The sequence below is a fragment of the Stegostoma tigrinum genome, chromosome 10, assembly GCF_030684315.1.
Source record: "Stegostoma tigrinum isolate sSteTig4 chromosome 10, sSteTig4.hap1, whole genome shotgun sequence".
NCBI lineage: Eukaryota > Metazoa > Chordata > Chondrichthyes > Orectolobiformes > Stegostomatidae > Stegostoma > Stegostoma tigrinum.
This window is the reverse complement of record NC_081363.1, coordinates 68,662,640-68,682,782: the sequence shown is the minus strand read 5'-3', so window position 1 is coordinate 68,682,782 and position 20,143 is coordinate 68,662,640. Positions and strand designations below refer to the sequence as shown.

Sequence of the window (20,143 nt, the reverse complement as noted above, 5' to 3'; positions counted from 1 at the left end):
ATCTTCTCCTCTATCCATCTTTGGTCTGCCTCCCCCTCTCTCCCTATTTATTTCAGAACCCTCTCTCCATCCCCCTTTTCTGAAGGGTCTAGGCCTGAAACGTCAGCTTTTGTGCTCCTAAGATGCTGCTTGGCCTGCTGTGTTCTCCAGCTCCACACTTTGTTGTCTCAGATTCTTCAGCATCTGCAGCTCCCATTATCTCGAATGAACCAAGTCTGGTTTAAATGTCTGATTTTAAAATGTCACATTTATTGCTTTATTGCAATTCTGGGTACGTCAAGCACAGTGAATTGCATCAGTCTTTACTAACAACCTGATATTAAACCAATCTGTTCACACACTTGATGTCATATTTGACTCAAAGATGGAACTTTTGATAGTTTGTTCACATCAGCACTAAGGCTGCCTATTTTCACTCTTGTAACATCACCCAGTTTACCCAGGTCCCAGCTGAAATCTGCTGAAGTTATCATATATGCCTTTGGAACTCTGAAACTCATGATTTCAGTGCACCCCTGGCTGATCTCTCACATTCAATCCACTGTCGTTTTGAAATTACCCCAATTACTGCTGCCATTGACTTTTATTCTGTTGTCACTGTGCTCTCTGACCCACTTCAGCTCCTGTTCAAGCAATGTCATAACTTCAAAATTCTCATCCTTGTTTGCAAATCTTTCCACCCCGGCCCTCACCTCTTCTTGTCTCTGTTATTTCCTCCAGACCTACAACGCTTCAAAATATCTACAATCCTCTAATTCTGCTTCATATAACATCCCCAGTTTTAACCACAGAATCATTTGTCAGCTGTGCTTTCAATTGCGTTGGCCCAAAGCTTGAAATTCTCTCCTTTGCACCTCTCCGCTGGTCTACCTTACTTTTCTCCTTTTGAACTCTCCTTAACACCTATCTAATTGAAGCTTTTAGTCACCTGACATAGTATCCTTGTATATTTATCATTTCTGGGGCACCATATAATTAGAGGTTATTTTTGTTGCTGGGGAAAAGTGACAGTCTTTCTTGTGTTTTCATTGCACTTAAGAAATCCCAGCTGAGTGTGGAGTTTTATATTTTCATGTAAGCATGTATGTTAGCTCTCTGGTCTGGTCACTCGTGACAGAATTTTGTCCCAGTGGAAGCAAGGCATTGCTAATAAATCCTATAGCAACCCATCTGAAAGCAACAGTCAAAAGTATTCTTCTTGGTTATAGATGAATGTTAATTAAGGTAAAGTTGTTTTCTATTTTATTCCAAACTCTTGACTAAGTAATGGATGTTCACTTTACCAGGAAAAATCAATCAATCTGAAACATATTTGAAGTAATAAAATGTATTAAAATTGCACCTCCGTGTTCTTGAAAAATACTCTATCCATGTTAGTTCCTTTCATCATGTAATTCCTTTTCTAATGAGCAGTTGTTTACATGTTCGTGTACTAAGGATATATCATTGAACCATTTCATCACGGTATAAAGTTAGATACTTCATGCAAACCTAAACAAAACAACAATGTTTTCAAAACTTCACACGCACAGAATGTGTAGAGACAAGACTGTAGATGTATGTTTACATTCCAAGTTTTAACCTGGGGTCATCGCAATTCCCCCATTTTCTAGGTAAAATTGACTGAGATTGATTTTCAACAGGATGAAGATAAAATCATAAGAATGTTCCTGCTTGTCAGTACAAGCTCAGGCACAAAATCAGATTTGCTTAGGATGTTTATCTTGTACTTTGTATTAATCATCAATTTATGGTTGCTTGTTCAATTTATATGTGTTTTGTAATCTAAGATATTCCATTGAAGATTCTCCTTGAGAACACAGAAGAAGCTAAAAATTTGCAGAATCCTCAAGTACATTAGCTCTGTAATGCAAAGCAAATTTGTTGTTTTCCCTGGATTGAAGAAGTTTTGTATATTTAAAAATGTCACTTCTGGTACAATATGATTCCTGATATTTATATTTTAAAGTAATAATATATTAAAATACTCGTAATATTTTGGCTAAACTGCTTAATGTTACAAAACAGCATACATCAGAAATTACTGTCGATTTTGATTTATTACGCTTTGTAGTTCATTTAACAGCTTTTTTTTATAGAATAAAAGCCAATCAGGTGCATCTAAAACACAACTCAATTAAAAATGAGAGTATTGTTGCTGCATGAACCTGCAGTATTTGAAGATCAGTGTTTAATTGGCATCACTGCATTTTGTCAAAACAACGTAGTGCCCAGAAATCCAGTATTGACTGAAACTGAAGTGGTGGTACTATAAATAATAGTGCTTTTTAGTGCCATTTAATATGCTTCACTACATCACAGTTTAAAAAGTATGTAATTTGAGCAGATTGGCCTAAAAATCTTTTATCATTTGAATTATATTCTAAACTAATATAAAATGCTTTCATTAATGCTTACATTTTTCAGGGCACTGTAAGCAGTCAGGCAGAGATTGGGCCAGGTGAAGAGGTCCTTGTCCAACTACGAGATGAGCGGGAGCATCACTTGAGGATGGAAGCAATAGAACAGCAGCTGAAAAGTTTGGAGACAGCCTTCAGTGAGTCTTCTGTAAGTAATAATATAGGTGGGAATCTTTGTAACTGAAAATGCTTAGTGGAATGTGACAGGGAAGAAGTAGAGAAGGTGAGTCGGGACTGAAACCTTTGATTTTCTGACTGACTAGATCAAATTATTAACCTATTTTTAATTGAGCTTGCCTTCATTAGTGCCGAATTTAACCCAAGTCAAATTGAAACATAAATCAAATTGAAAAGCATTGTGTAAAGCATTAGGCTTTATTGATGGTGCATTTTCCCATCTCTCAACAACTGTCTTCATCTTGTAAAGGAGTACTCTTACGCATCAGCCTGGATGTCTGCAAAGGTCTTGCTATTCCAAACAGACTTTGATTTTACTTGCATTGTGTACATAGATTGTATACATTATATAATCTTTGCTAACTTGTCAAGAAGCCTGTGGATGGGGAAGAATACGTTATAGTTAATATAAGAATTTAAGCTCCTTTAAAGTGAATTTTGATTCAAAATAGTTACCTCTTGTCGCAATGAGCTTTCAATACTGAAGTTAAATGTATTTTCAACATGTTTTTCAAAATGCAATGAATAAGAACTTCAGCATCATGCTTGATGTGGAAAGTGTACCTAATTAGATGGTCCTTCACTGTGAATGACTAGACCGAAGAACTGCAGAGTACTGTATGTGTATGTGTATTTTAATGAAAATATTCAAATGAGAGTAGGGGAAGGAGGTGTAAATGACAGTCACCCGTTTTAACATCTATCTGAAAGATAGCGTCTCCAATTGAGCACCAATCCTTCACTCTATTAATAACACTATTAAATATTTTAATGAAGATCATCAAGATAATAAAGAGCTATACTTGGAAATTATGGGTGGAATCTTATAGAAGCTGGAATAATGTGGGCTGTAGCGGGATTTGTGGTAGAATCAGGCCAGAAGTTTGGCGAGGTCTGTCTCAACATCAGGGGAAACTTGTTGCATCTTTTATGCACCTGCCAAGTGGCGAGTTGAGTTCCCATCAAAGCAGTGTCAAGTTAGGTGGGTTACAGTTTGTTAAACACCTTATTAATATGACAACTCACTTCGTTAATATTCAGTTTTCTTTCTTACGAAACAAGCAGAAACAAACTAGACTTTGAGAAATGCCAACATGAAATCAGTGTGAGTACCTGGCAACTTTAGCATGTCCTTTGCTCCAAAGGACTTCCATGTTAGGACATGCACCAATGGGCGCCAGCCACATGCACCTTACATTTGTGGACGTTGGTACCTACCATTTTCCAGCCTCGAAGAGCCTTCTGATCCACTTACAGCACTACTGTCCGTCAGTGCTGCCCCTCACGCTGCACTGGCATCTATCATTGCTCTGCTGCTATATGGACATCTTGTACTCAGGAACTTTCACCCAGATCATGGACTGGTCAGGGCGGCATGCTGTCATAGAACTCACTCATCCTGAGCCTATCTGGATAACCCCAGCATTGTTGACTTTCCTTCTCTTTCTGTTGCACTTTCTGTCCTCACCCAGATGCCAGGATCACAGAACTGCTGTATTACTCTGACATTTAGAACAGATACAAAGCTAAATGTTTTGCCATGGTTGTCAGCAATCTTAGTGAAATTAAGGGAGTTAGCATTCGATCAGGGAATCCTGGCACAGTAAGGGCTTGGACCAGGTCAGTCAGCTGCTTGGAGCAGTCAGAGTCAGGATCCACTGGACATAAAGGGTGAGGAGCTGAATATCTAGCAACATGTCCTATTACCCTATTGTGAGTAGTTTACCTGCTAGAATAACAGAGAGACAGTTATCAAGTGGGATGAAAGTATATGTCAGCGATATTAATACTTGGTGCAGGTGGGGAGGTGTCCTGAGTGAGTAGGCAGCACAGAGGGCACACAGGGTTTGTGATATTAGGGTTAAGATGAGGGGAGGACAATGTTGCAGGCAACAGTGGTAGATCCTTGCTGGGAGGTGGATATAATAGCAGAGAGTGTGTGTGTGAGGTATCCTTATGCTGACAGAATGGGGTCAATCATTGACTTTCTTCCTACATTGCTCTGAATTCTGTCAGAGGGCTGAGACTGCATTGAGCTGGGTGCCAACCTCACGTTCGACTTGTTTGGTGGCCTCCTCTGCTGGTCTTGGGACCACCCGTCCAGCAGGACCTCCAGGTACAGGCCTGCAAAGTAGGGCACCAAATTTCTCTGATTTTGCATGACCTAGCAAAAGTCAGGAACTATGCAGGGCAGCCCTGGACTGACAGTGTTTGTCCATTCGCACAATGGGCTTTTAAATATGGCACCAGTGTCAAGAATGGCAATAAATTCTGAGATATCCCAATGGTGGTGATGTTTTCCAGGAATATGTGTGGTAATTTGGGTTTAGCATTGGATGAGAGACCTGCCGCAGAGTTGGGTTAGTTAGTTAATGAGGTGGATTTGGTAAGGTAGTGAGAAAACTTGCTAAACCTCGCATTATAAAACCCTCCAGAAACCTCAGTGCAACTGGCATTGTGCCAAAAAAAGTAAGATTTAGCCCAAAATAACAATTCCAGAGTTCTAGGCTCAGACTTTATTATTTTTTCCAAAACTTTGACTAAACTATGAACATTTGTGCATTTACCTCCAGACAGTCAGATGTGAAGGTTGATGTGCCCATTTTAGTTGCTCAAATGTTGCACCCTTCATGTACTGTTCAATGTAACTTACTGCTCAATTCCTGATACATGTTGAGTATCAATCAAAATGGAAACAACTTGGATTGATCCAGGTGGATTGCAAAATGAAAATCCTGTCTGATCTGTTTTATGCTGGTTTGTCATTGCGTAATACAGGAATTTCATGTCTCAGGATGTAATTTAACTTTTGCAGTCCTATTTTTGCCAAAGATTTATTTTATACTCAGTAGTCTGCTGCAGCTACTCATTTTGGTGTAATAGAACATCCTGTAATGTTTCCATGTGTCACTATGTTGTATTTCAAAAACAGAACTCAATATTTAATTAAAATATCTTTTTCCAGACTCACTTGAAATTCACTTTCTTCCAATATTTGTTCAAATCCATGAATGTTCAATTTGTACAAGAGCTGTGTGGGATATAAATCAAAGTAAGGCAATATTTTATTCAAATACAGTAAAAAAAATTACTATCTGATAGTAATTGTATAAAGGGCAGGAGATATCATAAGCCGTGCCAAAGCAAATTGGCTTTCACAAATAATTTGGTAAATTAGTTGAAGTTTTGCTTTATATTTCATACCATGACTTTAGCCAGGAGAACTCTGTCTTGCTACTGAAATTTCGTTGAACTGCAGTATGACAGTTGGACTTTATCCTTCACTCTTCATATTAAAATGGTTTTTGGCTGTGGGTCACTGGCATTGAGAGCTGATGGTGTCAGCTGAGGCCAAATGAATGTCTGAAATCTTGATGAACCATGAGCTTGAAGGTTTGTCCTTCCAGAAATGGTGAGCTTGGGGCTAAGAGGGGTACTGAATGGGGTGCACTAACATCACCATTGCCTTCTTGTCTCCCCAGGAAAGAAGTCAGTGAGGGAATGCCCATGGCTGACCCTCCCAATGTGCCACCAATGAGTTCCTTATGTAGCAAATTGAGGGCGCCTCAAGGACCTCGTACTATTGCCGCTGGCATTAATCCAGCCACAAACAGTACTCCTGCTCTATGGGGTGTGCCCAGCAGGTCAGCCTATATAGGCAGCTTCTCAGCTGCAATGGTTCTCCCTTGGTCAAAGGCACTAAGTTCCTATTTGAGGGACTGAATGGAAGGCAGGAGAATGTCTGCTGAACTTACCCTTCTCTCCAGTTCTGACCTCCCTGCCCCCCTATCTCTGTAACCTCCAACCCAAGAACCCTTCTAATCCCCCTGCATTTATTCACTTATCTAATTGTCCATATTTCTGGGACTTTCAGAGTACTTTTCCAGCAGCAGCCATTATCTTCTCCGTGGCCTGGTTGAGTCAGGAGATCCAAGCCTCAGATTGTCCTCGCTGCTGGGACATCTGCCCTGAGATCTTAATTCCAGGTTAATTCCTTCCAGAGGCTTCACCAGTGCCTGGTTGACCATTAGATTATCTCAAAATTGTTTCAAACAAATAAAAAAATTATGGTTATATAAGTAATAGTTTCTTCAGTGTTGCTAGTGCTGTAGAACCAATGCAAGGCTCAATGTCTCTTTGTCCATCATTGAGTATTTCTGATATGCATTGACATACATTCAATTTCTTTGAAAAATAATGGCAGTTTGCTCCCCATTTCATCATCTTTCATCAACACCAATGTTGCTGGCATCAACTATCAGTATGAGTGGCTTCTCCTAAGTCAGTTTGTTCTTAAAACCTGGTGTTTGCCAACACAACTTTTATGTTATCAAAGCCACTCTGGCATTCTTGTTTCAGTTCAAATTTTCTGTCTTTAAGTAGTTTGTTGATGAAGTCACTGCAATACTGAAGCTAGGAACAAACTGCCGATAAAATGCATTCATGTCAAAATATCACAGAAATACGAAAATCCAAAGAAGTCCTCATTTTCACTTCTCTAGAGGTTGCTTGACTTTATCCTACTGTATGACCCAAGTAGGTCATTCTTTTTGGCAAATTTACTTTCTGTCAGATTTATAACTAAATTGGCTTTTTGCGCCAGTTGAATAGTTTCTGTCAAGTGGAACGAATGTTCTTCTCAGGTTTAGCTGGATGCAGTCACGTAATTGATGAGTTACGTAGTACCTCAGTGCCTGTATCGGTTAATTGTTGGAAATTTGTTTGTGTATTTTTCATTCTACATGGCATGACTTTGCATCGATAAAGTCCTTCTGATGCAAAAGGTGATATTTCTCTGGTACTATCAGTCAATGAACCTTACCAATATCCTTTTCCAAAGTTAATTTTGGTGATGAATTATACTTATTGTATTTTTTAAGACAGCCCTCTAATCTTGGAATAGGATACAAGTCCATTTTGTACAGTGTTGACTTTGGATTAATACAGAAGCTACAGAATAGGAAGTTGCATATTAATGAGTTAGGTTGGTGTAATAATGAAGATGATAATGCATGCTAATGCGTACGAATAGGACTCTCAACACTCACGAACAACAACTTCATCTTGCCATTCAACATTTGGCTGAAAATTAGACTTTTTGCTTGTGATGGTTAATACTTCTTGCTGGCCATCTCTCACAATTCTAATTTTCTTGCCAACGCCCATGTAATTCAGGGCTGGGAAGTTTCCATCCAGGGTGTTTGAAAAGATATTCACTTTGCCCTTCTAAATTGCTTCAATACATTCTTTCACAGATATGAAGACAGGTAGTAAACTTTGCATGTCATGTCTATTTGTTGCTATCAGCTTGTCAGATCTGTTGATTAAAAATATTAATGAAGCTACGTTTGAATGAAAATTGAACTGATCTAAGTAAAGGCCTTTAGAATAATTTTTCATAGTATCTGGTTTAAGTCCTTTTTGGATCACTTAAAATTTGCATCTGGCTGCATCTTTCATTTGAAGTCAGTTGTCCTCAGCCAATGCAGTATAATGCCAGTGAGTGCATATATATATATGTATATATATGTATAAAAAGAGCAGCTATTGGCACTAGATGCCCCACCAAAAGATTCCTTTCATGGTGCCAGATGTCTCACTGAAGCTATCATTACAACGGTCAGTGGTCCCTTTCATTTCTTTTTAAGGTGGTGGATCAGTCAGAAATTGCTGATTCCACAGACTCTGAATGCAGTCTGCCTGGTGGATTACGTGATGGTGAATTTTTTTTATTTAAGAAAATGGGTAATTTTAATTGGGATCTTGCTGATCACAGGAGGTCCTTGGCTAAATTCCATCCATTATCTCCAGGACGGCTGGAAGGATTTGAGGATGGAAGAATGTATCTTAGAAAAAGCCCCTGGTGGAGATTTTATCAAAAATAGGTGTGATTGCAGAGAACAAAAAAATATAAGTTCTGCTTAGCTATAATCAAAAGGAAACTGAATGAAATAATTTGAATTTTATTAACATCATCATCAGTTTGAACTGGGCAATCTGAGCAGCAAATAAATCTCATCTTGTGAACCCACCCACTCTAAAACGTGGGGACTAAAATGCAGTAGCTTCTGAACTGAATTTGCAAGTACCTATCAATTTGCAATGCTTGATAATAAGAGTCTAACTGAGCTTGTGTTTAATTAATGACAATTAGATCTTGAGGTGTTACATGGACATGCCTCTATCTGAGTAGCAGAATAGTATGTTTTGCATTAGATAGTGTAACACTGGCCACAGTATCTTGGTGCAATGGTAGCAATCATTCCAAAGGCAGGAAATATGATTTCATGTGTAATGTGGTGGTCTGTTGCAGTTCACATGGAGAGTCCAAGTTGCAATGGCAACATGCATTGTTACATGCATGTTGTAGTCTGCAGCTATGAATAGTGATAGTAATAGCTATATTTTCTTTCCATTTGCCTGAACAACAATCTGTCCCACTCTTAGCACGCACTATTGGTGTGTGTTCAATATGTGTGCAGATTAATACTGTTTGGCTATGTTATGAATGTACCTTCCTTAACCACCAAGCTATGGCGTGGCATGCGAACCTGGAACTTCAGATGCCGAGGTAAGGATACTACTCACATGACCTCCAAGTCAGATCCGATTACAGACAGATAAATAGGGTGAGATTTATTTACTTATTCAAAATCCAGCCACTTAGAGATAAAATCAGGCAAATAATCTCGGCAGATGTTCTACTGCAATGTTCATGGAATATTGTGTTCTTGAATGTACATGACCCTGTAACACTATTTGAATAAATTCATGGAGGTCTTCTGGTGGTCCTGACCAACATTAACCCCTCAGGCGTCCTTAACAAATCAGATCATCTGTTGCATTATGTTTTGTCTATGAATCACAAAAAAAATAACTGTGACATATCATGGGATGTACAGAGGATAAGCATGATAGGAATTCAAGTTATTTCTTTCTTAACATGAGCCGCACCGTTATTAATCAGATAACTTTAAAAATATGCTGAGTTCAGTGTAATTATCTGAGAAGTCTGAGATGCAACAACACCTTCCACTATTTATTAAGCCCCTAATACCATGAAATTTTAAGTGAATATTAGTTGCATTCTGCTTTCTATATCTTCAGGTGACATCTAGACCTTCCTGTTGAATGCACCATTAATTTTTTTTTAATCAAGACAGCTTCACTGTGAAACATGAGACCTTGTGAAATGCCAATAGCAGCAAATTCTGTCAGAACTTTGTGTTCGAACATATAATTTGTGTTATTTATAAGTTTACGTGTGGTTGGCTTACCAAGAACTATTTACAATAAATAAGCAATTTTGTAAAGTTATGCAGCAGACCAATGTGTTCAGAAAGCAAAATATGCATTTTATAACAGTAGGCCGTGGGGAAGAAAATAAATTTGGAGCTAGAAAAGGCATGTCGGGAAGATGTTTAATAATGAGGGACTTTAATATGCAGGTGGACTGGGAAAATCAGGTTGGTAACAGATCTCAAGGAAAGGAATTTGTAGAATGTCTGCGAGGTGGGTTTTTGGAGCAGTTTATGATAGACCCCACTTGGGAACAGGCAAATCTGGATTTGTTTATGTGTAATGAGGCATACTTGATTAGGGAGCTTATGATGAAGGAACCCTGAGGGGGCAGTTACCATGATATGGTAGAATTCACACTGCAGTTTGAAAGGGAGAAGCTGGAATCAGATATATACCACTTTACAATTGAGTAAAGGTAACTACAAAGACATGAGCGAGGAGCTGGCCTGAGTTGATTGAAAGGGGAACCTAGCAGGGAAGATGTTGGAGAAGCAATGGCAGGAATTTCTGGGGTTAATCTGGGAGGCACAGAAGAAATTCATCTCAAGGAAGAAGAAACATACTAAGGGGAGGATGAGGTAACCATTGCTGATAAGGGAAATCAAGGACAGCATAAAAGCAAAAGAAAAACCATACAATGTGGTGAAGATTAATGGAAAGCCAGAAGATTGGGAAGTCTTTAAGAGCCAGCAGAGGATAACTAAAAAAAAACAAGAAGCAGGAAATGAAATATGAGGGTAAGCCAGCTAGTAATATAAAGGAAAGTTGCAAGAGTCTTTTTTTTAGATATATCAAAGGTAAGAGAGAGGCAAGAGTGGACTGATGGAAAATGAGGTTGCAGAAGTAGTAATGGGGAACAAAGAAGTGGCAGAGGAACTGAATAGGTTCTTTGCATTAGTTTTCACAGTGGAAGATACCAGCAGCATACCAGAACTTCAAGAGAGTCGGTGAGCACAGGTGAGTGTAATGGCCATCACTAAGGAGATGAAACTGGGCAGGCTGAAGGATCTGAAGGTGGATAAATCACCCAGATCAAATAGACTACACCAGAATTTTGAAGTCGGTAGTTAGGAAATAGTAGAAGCATTGTTGGTGATCTTTCAGGACTCACTGGAGTCAGGGAGGGTGCCAGAAGACTGGAAAATGGCTTGTGTTACGTCTATATTTAAGAAGGGAGGGAGGCAGAAGACAGGAAACAATAGGATAGTTAGCCTGACCTCGGTCTTTGGTAGGATTTTAGAATCCATTATTAAGGATGAGGTTATGGAGTACTTGGAAGTACTGTGACAGCTTTGAGAAGACTGACAGTCCCCTTGTCCTGGGACTCAGCCCAGGAACCCTCCATATGATAGATCCCCCCTTCTTTGCAGGGAAGGCTCGTCCTTTTGGGAGCAGTGCACCACGAAAGGGAGGGCACATCTGGAGAGGAGAGAGGAGAGCATGGAGAGGAAGGGAGGGAGGAGAAGAGAGAGAGAGAGCAGGGAGAGGAAGGAAGGGAGGGGAAGGGAGAGGGAGGGGAGGGAGAGATGAGGGAGGGAGAGAGAGCAGGGAGAGGGAGGGGAGAGGGTGGGAAGAGGGAGGGAGAGCAGGGAGTGGGTGGGAGAGCAGTGAGAGAGAGGAGAGAGAATAGGGCTGATTCATCATTGCTTTGACAAGGGGAGGCCATGCCTGACAAATCTGCTAGAATTCTTTGATGAGGTGATGAGCAAGTTAGACAAAGAAGGAGGGGGTGGACATGATCTATTTTGATTTTCAGAAGGCTTTTGACAAGGTGTCACACAGGAAGCTGCCAAACAAGATGAGAGCCTGTGGTGTTAGTAGCAAGGTACTGGCATGGATAAAGGATTGGCAAAATGCAGAGAGTAGGGATAAAGGGTGGCAGCTGGTGACTAGTGGCGTTCCACAGGGGGGCAGTGTTATACATTAGCAATCTGGACGAAGGAACTGAGGGCATTGTTGCTATGTTTGCAGATGACACAAAGATAGTTGGAGGGACTGGTAGTATTGAGGAGGTAGGAAGCCTGCAGAAGGTCTTGGACAAGTGAGGAGATTGGACAAAGAACTAGCAGATGGAATACGATGTGGGGAAGTCTGAGGTTACGCACTTTGGTTGGAAGCATAGAGGTGTAAACAATATTTTAAAAGGGGAAAGGCTTTGGAAATCTGAAGCACAAAGGGACTTGGGAGTCCTACTTCAGAATTCTCTTGAGGTTAACATGCAGGTTCAGTTGGCAGTGAAGAAGGCAAATTAGCTTTTATTTCAAGATGGCTAGAATGCAAGAGCAGAGATGCACTGCTGAGGCTCTTGTCAGACCACATTTGGAATTTTGTGAACAGTTTTGAGCCTTATGTCTAAGGAATGATGTGATGGTGTTGAAGAGGATTTGGAGGAGGCCATAAGAATGATCCTGGGGATGAAGGGCTTGTCATATGAGGCACGGTTGAGAACTCCAGTTCTGTGCTCGTTGGAGTTTAAAAAGATGAGGGGATCTGATTGAGACTTACAAAATACTGAGATACTAGGATAGAGTAGACTTGCAGACGATGTTTCCACTAGTTAGAAAGAAGATGATCTGAGGGCACAGCCTCAGAGTGAAGGGATAATCCTTTAGAACCGGCATGAGAAATTTCAGAAGATGGTTAATCTATGGAACTCATTATTGCAGAGGATTATGTAGGTAAAGTCTTTGAGTGTATTTAAGACAGAGATAGATAGATTCTTGATTTATAAAGGATTGATGGTTTTGGACAAAACGCAGGAGAATGGGGTTTTGAAACATGAGTGGTGGAGTAGACTCGATTGGCTGAATGGCCGAATTCTGCTTATATATCTTATGGTTTTATGGGATGCAGCATATGACTTCAAGCTACCCGGATAGGTAAAGAATTTCTAGTCTTGTTAATGGAAAAATTTCAGGGAAATTCAAGTGTTTTCTTTAAAGTTTGAAGTAAAATGGAAGTTGTAATTGATTCAACGTCACCTTGCATCCCATACAGCGTACGGTATAATTAAGCAATGTATTGGGAGAGTTTTAGGTACTGTACATAATTCACAGGGAGCGCAGCATGCATTGACTTGTTTTGTGACTAAAGTCATGTTATCTTGTTCTTGTATTGTAATTTCGTTTCATTCTGAGATAACAATGTGTGGAGCTGAATGAACACAGCAGGCCAAGCAGCATCTTAGGAGCAGGAAAGCTGACATTTCTTTTGAAGGGTCTAGGCCCGAAACGTCAGCTTTCCTGCTCCTAAGATGCTGCTTGGCCTGCTATCTTCTACCAGCTCCATATCTTGTTATCTTGGATTCCCCAGCATCTGCAGTTTCTATTATCTCCTATTTCATTCTGAGACTGTTTACACAGCATTGATGTGTGATTTCATATTTCACACTATTTGAAGCACAAGACAGCCACAGTCCATGGATTCCTCCTGGATTCAATAGAAATTAGGCAGATCCTACATCAAATGGAAATATCCTCCCAAGCAGTGAAGGTGAAAATTACTTCCATTGAGACTGAAAAAGTATTTAACTGATTTGGAGATTAAAAAATTGATAGAACATAAATGAACCAATGAGATCTTATTAAGCAAACCAGCATGGAACAGGGATAATGGGAACTGCAGATGCTGGAGAATCCAAGATAATAAAATGTGAGGCTGGATGAACACAGCAGGCCCAGCAGCATCTCAGGAGCACAAAAGCTGACATTTCGGGCCTAGACCCTTCATCAGAGAGGGGGATGGGGTGAGGGTTCTGGAATAAATAGGGAGAGAGTGGGAGGCGGACCGAAGATGGAGAGAAAAGAAGATAGGTGGAGAGGAGAGTATAGGTGGGGAGGTAGGGAGGGGATAGGTCAGTCCGGGGAAGACAGACAGGTCAAGGAGGTAGGATGAGGTTAGTAGGTAGGAGATGGAGGTGCGGCTTGGGGTGGGAGGAAAGGATGGGTGAGAGGAAGAACAGGTTAGGGAGGCAGAGACAGGTTGGACTGGTTTTGGGATGCAGTGGGTGGAGGGGAAGAGCTAGGCTGGTTGTGTGGTGCAGTGGGGGGAGGGGACGAACTGGGCTGGTTTTGGGATGCGGTGGGGGAAGGGGAGATTTTGAAACTGGTGAAGTCCACATTGATACCATTGGGCTGCAGGGTTCTGAAGCGGAATATGAGTTGCTGTTCCTGCAACCTTCGGGTGGCATCATTGTGGCACTGCAGGAGGCCCATGATGGACATGTCATCTAAAGAATGGGAGGGGGAGTGGAAATGGTTTGCGACTGGGAGGTGCAGTTGTTTATTGCAAACCGAGCGGAGGTGTTCTGCAAAGCGGTCCCCAAGCCTCCGCTTGGTTTCCCCAATGTAGAGGAAGCCACACTGGGTACAATGGATACAGTATACCACATTGGCAGATGTGCAGGTGAACCTCTGCTTAATATGGAAAGTCATCTTGGGGCCTGGGATAGGGGTGAGGGAGGAGGTGTGGGGGCAAGTGTAGCATTTCCTGCGGTTGCAGGGGAAGGTGCCGGGTGTGGTGTGGTTGGAGGGCAGTGTGGAGCGAACAAGGGAGTCACGGAGAGAGTGGTCTCTCCGGAAAGCAGACAGGGGTGGGGATGGAAAAATATCTTGGGTGGTGGGGTCGGATTGTAGATGGTGGAAGTGTCGGAGGATGATGCGTTGTATCCGGAGGTTGGTGGGGTGGTGTGTGAGAACGAGGGGGATCCTCTTTGGGCGGTTGTGGCGGGGGCGGGGTGTGAGGGATGTGTTGCGGGAAATACGGGAGACGCAGTCAAGGGCAGTCTCGACCACTGTGGGGGGAAAGTTGCGGTCCTTGAAGAACTTGGACATCTGGGATGTGCAGGAATGGAATGCCTCATCGTGGGAGCAGATGCGGCGGAGGCGGAGGAATTGGGAATAGGGGATGGAATTTTTGCAGGAGGGTGGGTGGGAGGAGGTGTATTCTAGGTAGCTGTGGGAGTCGGTGGGTTTGAAATGGACATCAGTAACAACCTGGTTGCCTGAGATGGAGACTGAGAGATCCAGGAAGGTGAGGGATGTGCTGGAGATGGCCCAGGTGAACTGAAGGTTGGGGTGGAAGGTGTTGGTGAAGTGGATGAACTGTTCGAGCTCCTCTGGGGAGCAAGAGGCGGCGCTAATACAGTCATCAATGTAACGGAGGAAGAGGTGGGGTTTGGGGCCTGTGTAGGTGCGGAAGAGGGACTGTTCCACGTAACCTACAAAGAGGCAGGCATAGCTGGGGCCCATGCGGGTGCCCATGGCCACCCCCTTAGTCTGTAGGAAGTGGGAGGAATCGAAAGAGAAGTTGTTGAGGGTGAGGACGAGTTCAGCTAGGCGGATGAGGGTGTCAGTGGAGGGGGACTGGTCGGGCCTGTGGGACAGGAAGAAGCGGAGGGCCTTGAGGCCATCTGCATGCGGAATACAGGTGTGTAGGGACTGGACGTCCATGGTGAAGATGAGGTGTTGGGGGCCAGGGAATTGGAAGTCCTGGAGGAGGTGGAGGGCGTGGGTGGTGCCACAGACGTAGGTAGGGAGTTCCTGGACCAAAGGGGAGAAAATGGATTCCAGATAGGTGGAGATGAGTTCGGTGGGGCAGGAACAGGCTGAGACAATGTGTCGACCAGGGCAGGCAGGTTTGTGGATTTTGGGAAGGAGTTAGAAACGGGCCGTGCGGGTTTGGGGAACAATGAGGTTGGAGGCTGTGGGTTGGAGGTCCCCTGAGGTGATGAGGTCATGAATGGTGTTGGAGATGATGGTTTGGTGCTCGGGTGTGGGGTCATGATCGAGGGGGCGGTAGGAGGAGGTGTCGGAGAGTTGGCGTTTAGCCTCGGCGATGTAGAGGTCAGTGCGCCATACTACCACTGCGCCGCCCTTGTCTGCGGGTTTGATGGTGAGGTTGGGGTTGGAGTGGAGGGAGCAGAGGGCTGCCTGTTCTGCAGGAGAGAGGTTGGAGTGGGTGAGAGGGGTGGAGAGGTTGAGGCAGTTAATGTCTCGACGGCAGTTAGAGATGAAGAGGTCGAGGGAAGGTAGGAGGCCTGGGGGTGGTGTCCAGGAGGAGGACTTGTGTTGGAAGCGGGTGAAGGGGTCAGTGGAGGGAGGGTTAGGTTTCCGGTTGAAGAAGTAGGCGTGGAGGCGAAGGCGGTGGAAAAACTGTTCTATGTCCGACCGTGACTGGTATTCATTGATGTGTGGTTGTAGGGGGACAAAGGTGAGCCCCTTACTAAGGACTGACCGTTCGTCAGGCCCGTGTTAACCATCCAAAAGATCTTAACTCTACTGCATTGTAGTGAGTTACAAATCTTGTAATAAATAATAGTATTTTCATGAATTCTGGGGAACTCTGCCATTAACTAGTCTTGACTCTTTTTTTTGCTAAGAAACTGGACAGCAGGATTGAAAAATCCTTGATCCTCGTAATGTTGAAAATCACTTGTGTTCTGACTTTATTGGTAGAACTTTAATTTTTACAGTATCATCTGAAACTTCATTCTGTTTATCAAGGGGCGTTATGCAGGGTGTAATTCTCTGTTTTAACATCACAGTAGCACCAGAGTGAAACGAATTCGAAATGCAAAATAATGAAACCAACATGAAAGTATTTGTTCCAAGCAGTAAACAATGAGCGATACTCTGTCAGTTGCAATGTGAATGACAGGTTTTGCTTTTCTTTTAAGACCTAACAATAGGTAATGTATGCACTTAGTTTCAGTCAAATACAAGCTTCGCAATTACCCTGCAGAAAGTGATTATGAGGACAGCAATAAATATTAATGGTCTGCATTCCTTTTTTTGAAAATATTGTGTAGCCTCCTATTTTGCATTTAGTTTATTTGACCATGAACTTTCAGATCCTCTTGAAATGATGTTTCATCTGGTTCTCTGTGCCCTGCAGTTACATATTGCTCACTGTGATCAAAGTCAGGGTGATTCTTCTCTGCATTCCTTCCACCTCTGAGCTCCTGGAAACCATTCAGTGCTGCCCCATTTCATATACTGCAGTGATGGTACAATTAAAAAATATATTCAGATTTTAATAGCGCGGTTGCTAAGTGCTAAGCAAAGGAATCTTTCAAACAAAAGATGACAAATTTGTTGTTTCACTCTTGATGGATGTTTGTGACTTTAATTTGATGATTGTGATGGGATGTAATACCTGGCAGTCAAAGCACTGAATTCCTAAATTTTGCTGTGTCATTGTTTAAAGTGCATCAATTAACACATTTGAACAAAGAGACCTAATTAAATGTCCACTTTCTCTTCTTTCACATCCATCCTTTCAATCATCCTTCCTATTTAGTTGCAAATATATTATAATACTCTCATGGCATTTTTGAAAAAAATATTTTAAAGGCTCCTTTGCAGTGTTTAACAATGTCATCAATCTTAATTTGCTCGCAATTGCAGGAGTTAACTAGCATCACCCTCCATGATTTCACATTTTTGTAATTAAAACAAATCATTTCCAGGACGATGGAGTATATTAAGTCATTTCACACAATTTTTCATGACAAAAAATAGTAGTTAAGAACTTTTGTTAGAGATGTGGTGAGGTGAACAATATTTTCTGTGACCATTATTTTTTAAAATGGACTGGCTACCATTTCAAGAATCCAAAGCAAGCAGAAAATTCATTTAAAAGCAAGTTTTGGTTTTGAGGAAAGTTTCCGAGGCAAGTTTCTTTTTTATGTTGCACTGACTTGCAGACCATCAGCTCCTCTGATTATAACAGTGTACAAACAAGAAACATCTTCTGAAAAATGCAGCATGTGGTAGTTGAATTGTATTCTATTGTTTTGAAAACAACACATAATTAAAAGTAAAATGCAGTAAATTTTCTCAGAAAACTGAATAGAAATGAAGGGATTTGTGGCCCTCTGATGTTGAGGCCCCTGAGATTCCGAAATTTTTCATGTCTCATGGAATAATTGAAATGTAAAATAGAGCTAGATGTAAAGCAGATTAGAGCTGGTATTTTTCTTTCCTGACAGCCTTCTTATCATCAAAGTATTCCCGCTGGTACATTATATAAATTTGCCAGCAATGTTTTCTGTTCTGATATGCAGGTGCATTCCATTCATTTCTGTCTTCCTTCATTACAGATACTGCAGACATTTCATATGACTGAAAGCACTTTATTTAAGTTCAGATACCAGGTTTGCTCAACGTTTCTCTTTATAACTCCACACCTCAAACAGTACAATGGAGATTCTTGGACTGCATTTAGGTTAGGATCGTTCTATTCACTGTAGCATAAAATAGCCAGATTATCATTATGTTATTACCTCAGCAATAACCACTGTTAGCGGTGGCACTGCTGAGCTACTGTCTTTTGATTTGGCCAGCAGGCCCGGGGAGAGGCAGTTTCTGCAACGTCGCTTAATTGACCACTATTGAGAATATGTCTGCCTGGGTCCTGCGATAGATGAATTTTATTTGTGCTGTAAAATCCAGCTCAATGTGACAGAAGCACACACGGAGAAGAATGATGTGTAGGATGGCTCCCAGTGCTGATTGCCTCATGACCAGACTGACATTACCACATTCTGATGTAAAAGGGAAATGATCATAGAAAGTATTTTGTTTGACAAGAAATAAGAGATTTGATAGGAGTAACTGTCAATATTGCCCTTGCCCATTGGAAGAATTGGTGAGGATTGCGTTCTTACTGATCACACCAGCCACATAGCCACGTAATGTGCAGATGATCTTCTTTGGTTCCACCCCTCATAAGTCCCAACTTGGAGATCCGTCAGCCAATCAGATTGGTGGGAGCTGTGTAGTCCCAGCAATGATAGTTGCGGCAGTGGACAGGACTGTAAGTATGTGGAACCTGTCAGGTTCAAAAATCCTGGAGTCAGGGCCAGGTACTTGCAGGGATTGCCATGGTGGCAGGAGGAAGTAAGATCCTGGAGGGGAGAGGAATGTTGGTCTGTGTCTGAATGGAGATGCGAAGTGAAGAGAGGGAGTATGAGGTGCAAGCCTTGAACCTGGTCATCCTGCTGCCATCTTCACCTTCTTAAGAAGGCAGCCATGGCAACAAACATCCCATTATTGGCTGGGCCCAAAACTGTCTGTGGAAATGACCTAAATTCAGTATAGGAGCAAAAACGTTTCTTAGATCTGGGGCCATACCCTGCATATGAGGGCAGAGCACACTTTACCACACAGTGAGACAAGCTGCACCCAGGTAACGAGGGACATGTCTGTATCATCCAGCCACATTTAGACTCAGCCTGTGCAGCATCTTGGTGAAAATGCTGTGTTGGCTGAGTAACGACTCAATGTCAACACTCTGACACCCTTTCTACCCCCCAGAGCCAAATGAAATGCTCACGTTCTCACCTGATTCAGAGCTGACCATCACGTCTAGATGTGGTTCCCCTGTTCAAGAAGGGGAGTAGAGACAACCCTGGTAATTATAGACCAGTGAGCCTTACCTCAGTTGTTGGTAAAGTGTTGGAAAAGGTTATAAGGGATAGGATTTATAATCGTCTAGAAAAGAATAAATTGATTAGGGATAGTCAGCATGGTTTTGTGAAGGGAAGGTCGTGCCTCATAAATCTTATTGAGTTCTTTGAGAAGGTGACCAAATAGGTAGATGAGAGTAAACCGATTGATGTGGTGTATATGGATTTCAGCAAGGCGTTCGATAAGGTTCCCCACAGTAGGCTATTGTACAAAATCCAGAGGAATGGAATTGTGGGAGATATAGCAGTTTGGATTAGAAATTGGCTTGCTGAAAGGAGACAGAGGGTGGAAGTTGATGGGAAATGTTCATCCTGGAGACCAGTTACTAGTGGTGTACCTCACGGGTCGGTGTTGGGTCCACTGCTGTTTGTCATTTTTATAAATGACCTGGATGAGGGCGTAGAAGGATGGGTTGGTAAATTTGCAGATTACACTAAGGTCGGTGGAGTTGCGGATAGTGACGAAGGATGCTGTAGGTTGCAGAGAGACATAGATAAGCTGCAGAGCTGGGCAGAGAGGTGGCAAATGGAGTTTAATGCAGACAAGTGTGAGGTGATGCACTTTGGTAGGAGTAACCAGAAGGCAAAGTACAGGGCTAATGGTAAGATTCTTAGCAGTGTAGATGAGCAGAGAGATCTCGGTGTCCATGTACACAGATCCTTGAAAGTGGCCACCCAGGTTGACAGGGCTGTTAAGAAGGCATACAGTGTTTTAGCTTTTATTAATAGGGGATCGAGTTCCGGAACCAAGAGGTTATGGTGAAGCTGTACAAAA

General features: G+C 42.0%; 1 protein-coding gene across 3 annotated transcripts in view; it reads left to right on the top strand.

Annotated features, from left to right (window-relative positions):
- Positions 1-20,143, top strand: part of fsip1 (fibrous sheath interacting protein 1) — a 353,871-nt gene that overhangs the window by 184,584 nt on the left and 149,144 nt on the right. For all 3 annotated transcript variants that reach the window (XM_059649220.1, XM_059649221.1, XM_048538342.2), the window contains one exon: positions 2,428-2,568. In XM_059649220.1, coding sequence (XP_059505203.1) covers positions 2,428-2,568 — 141 coding nt within the window. The remainder of the gene's footprint in view (positions 1-2,427; positions 2,569-20,143) is intronic.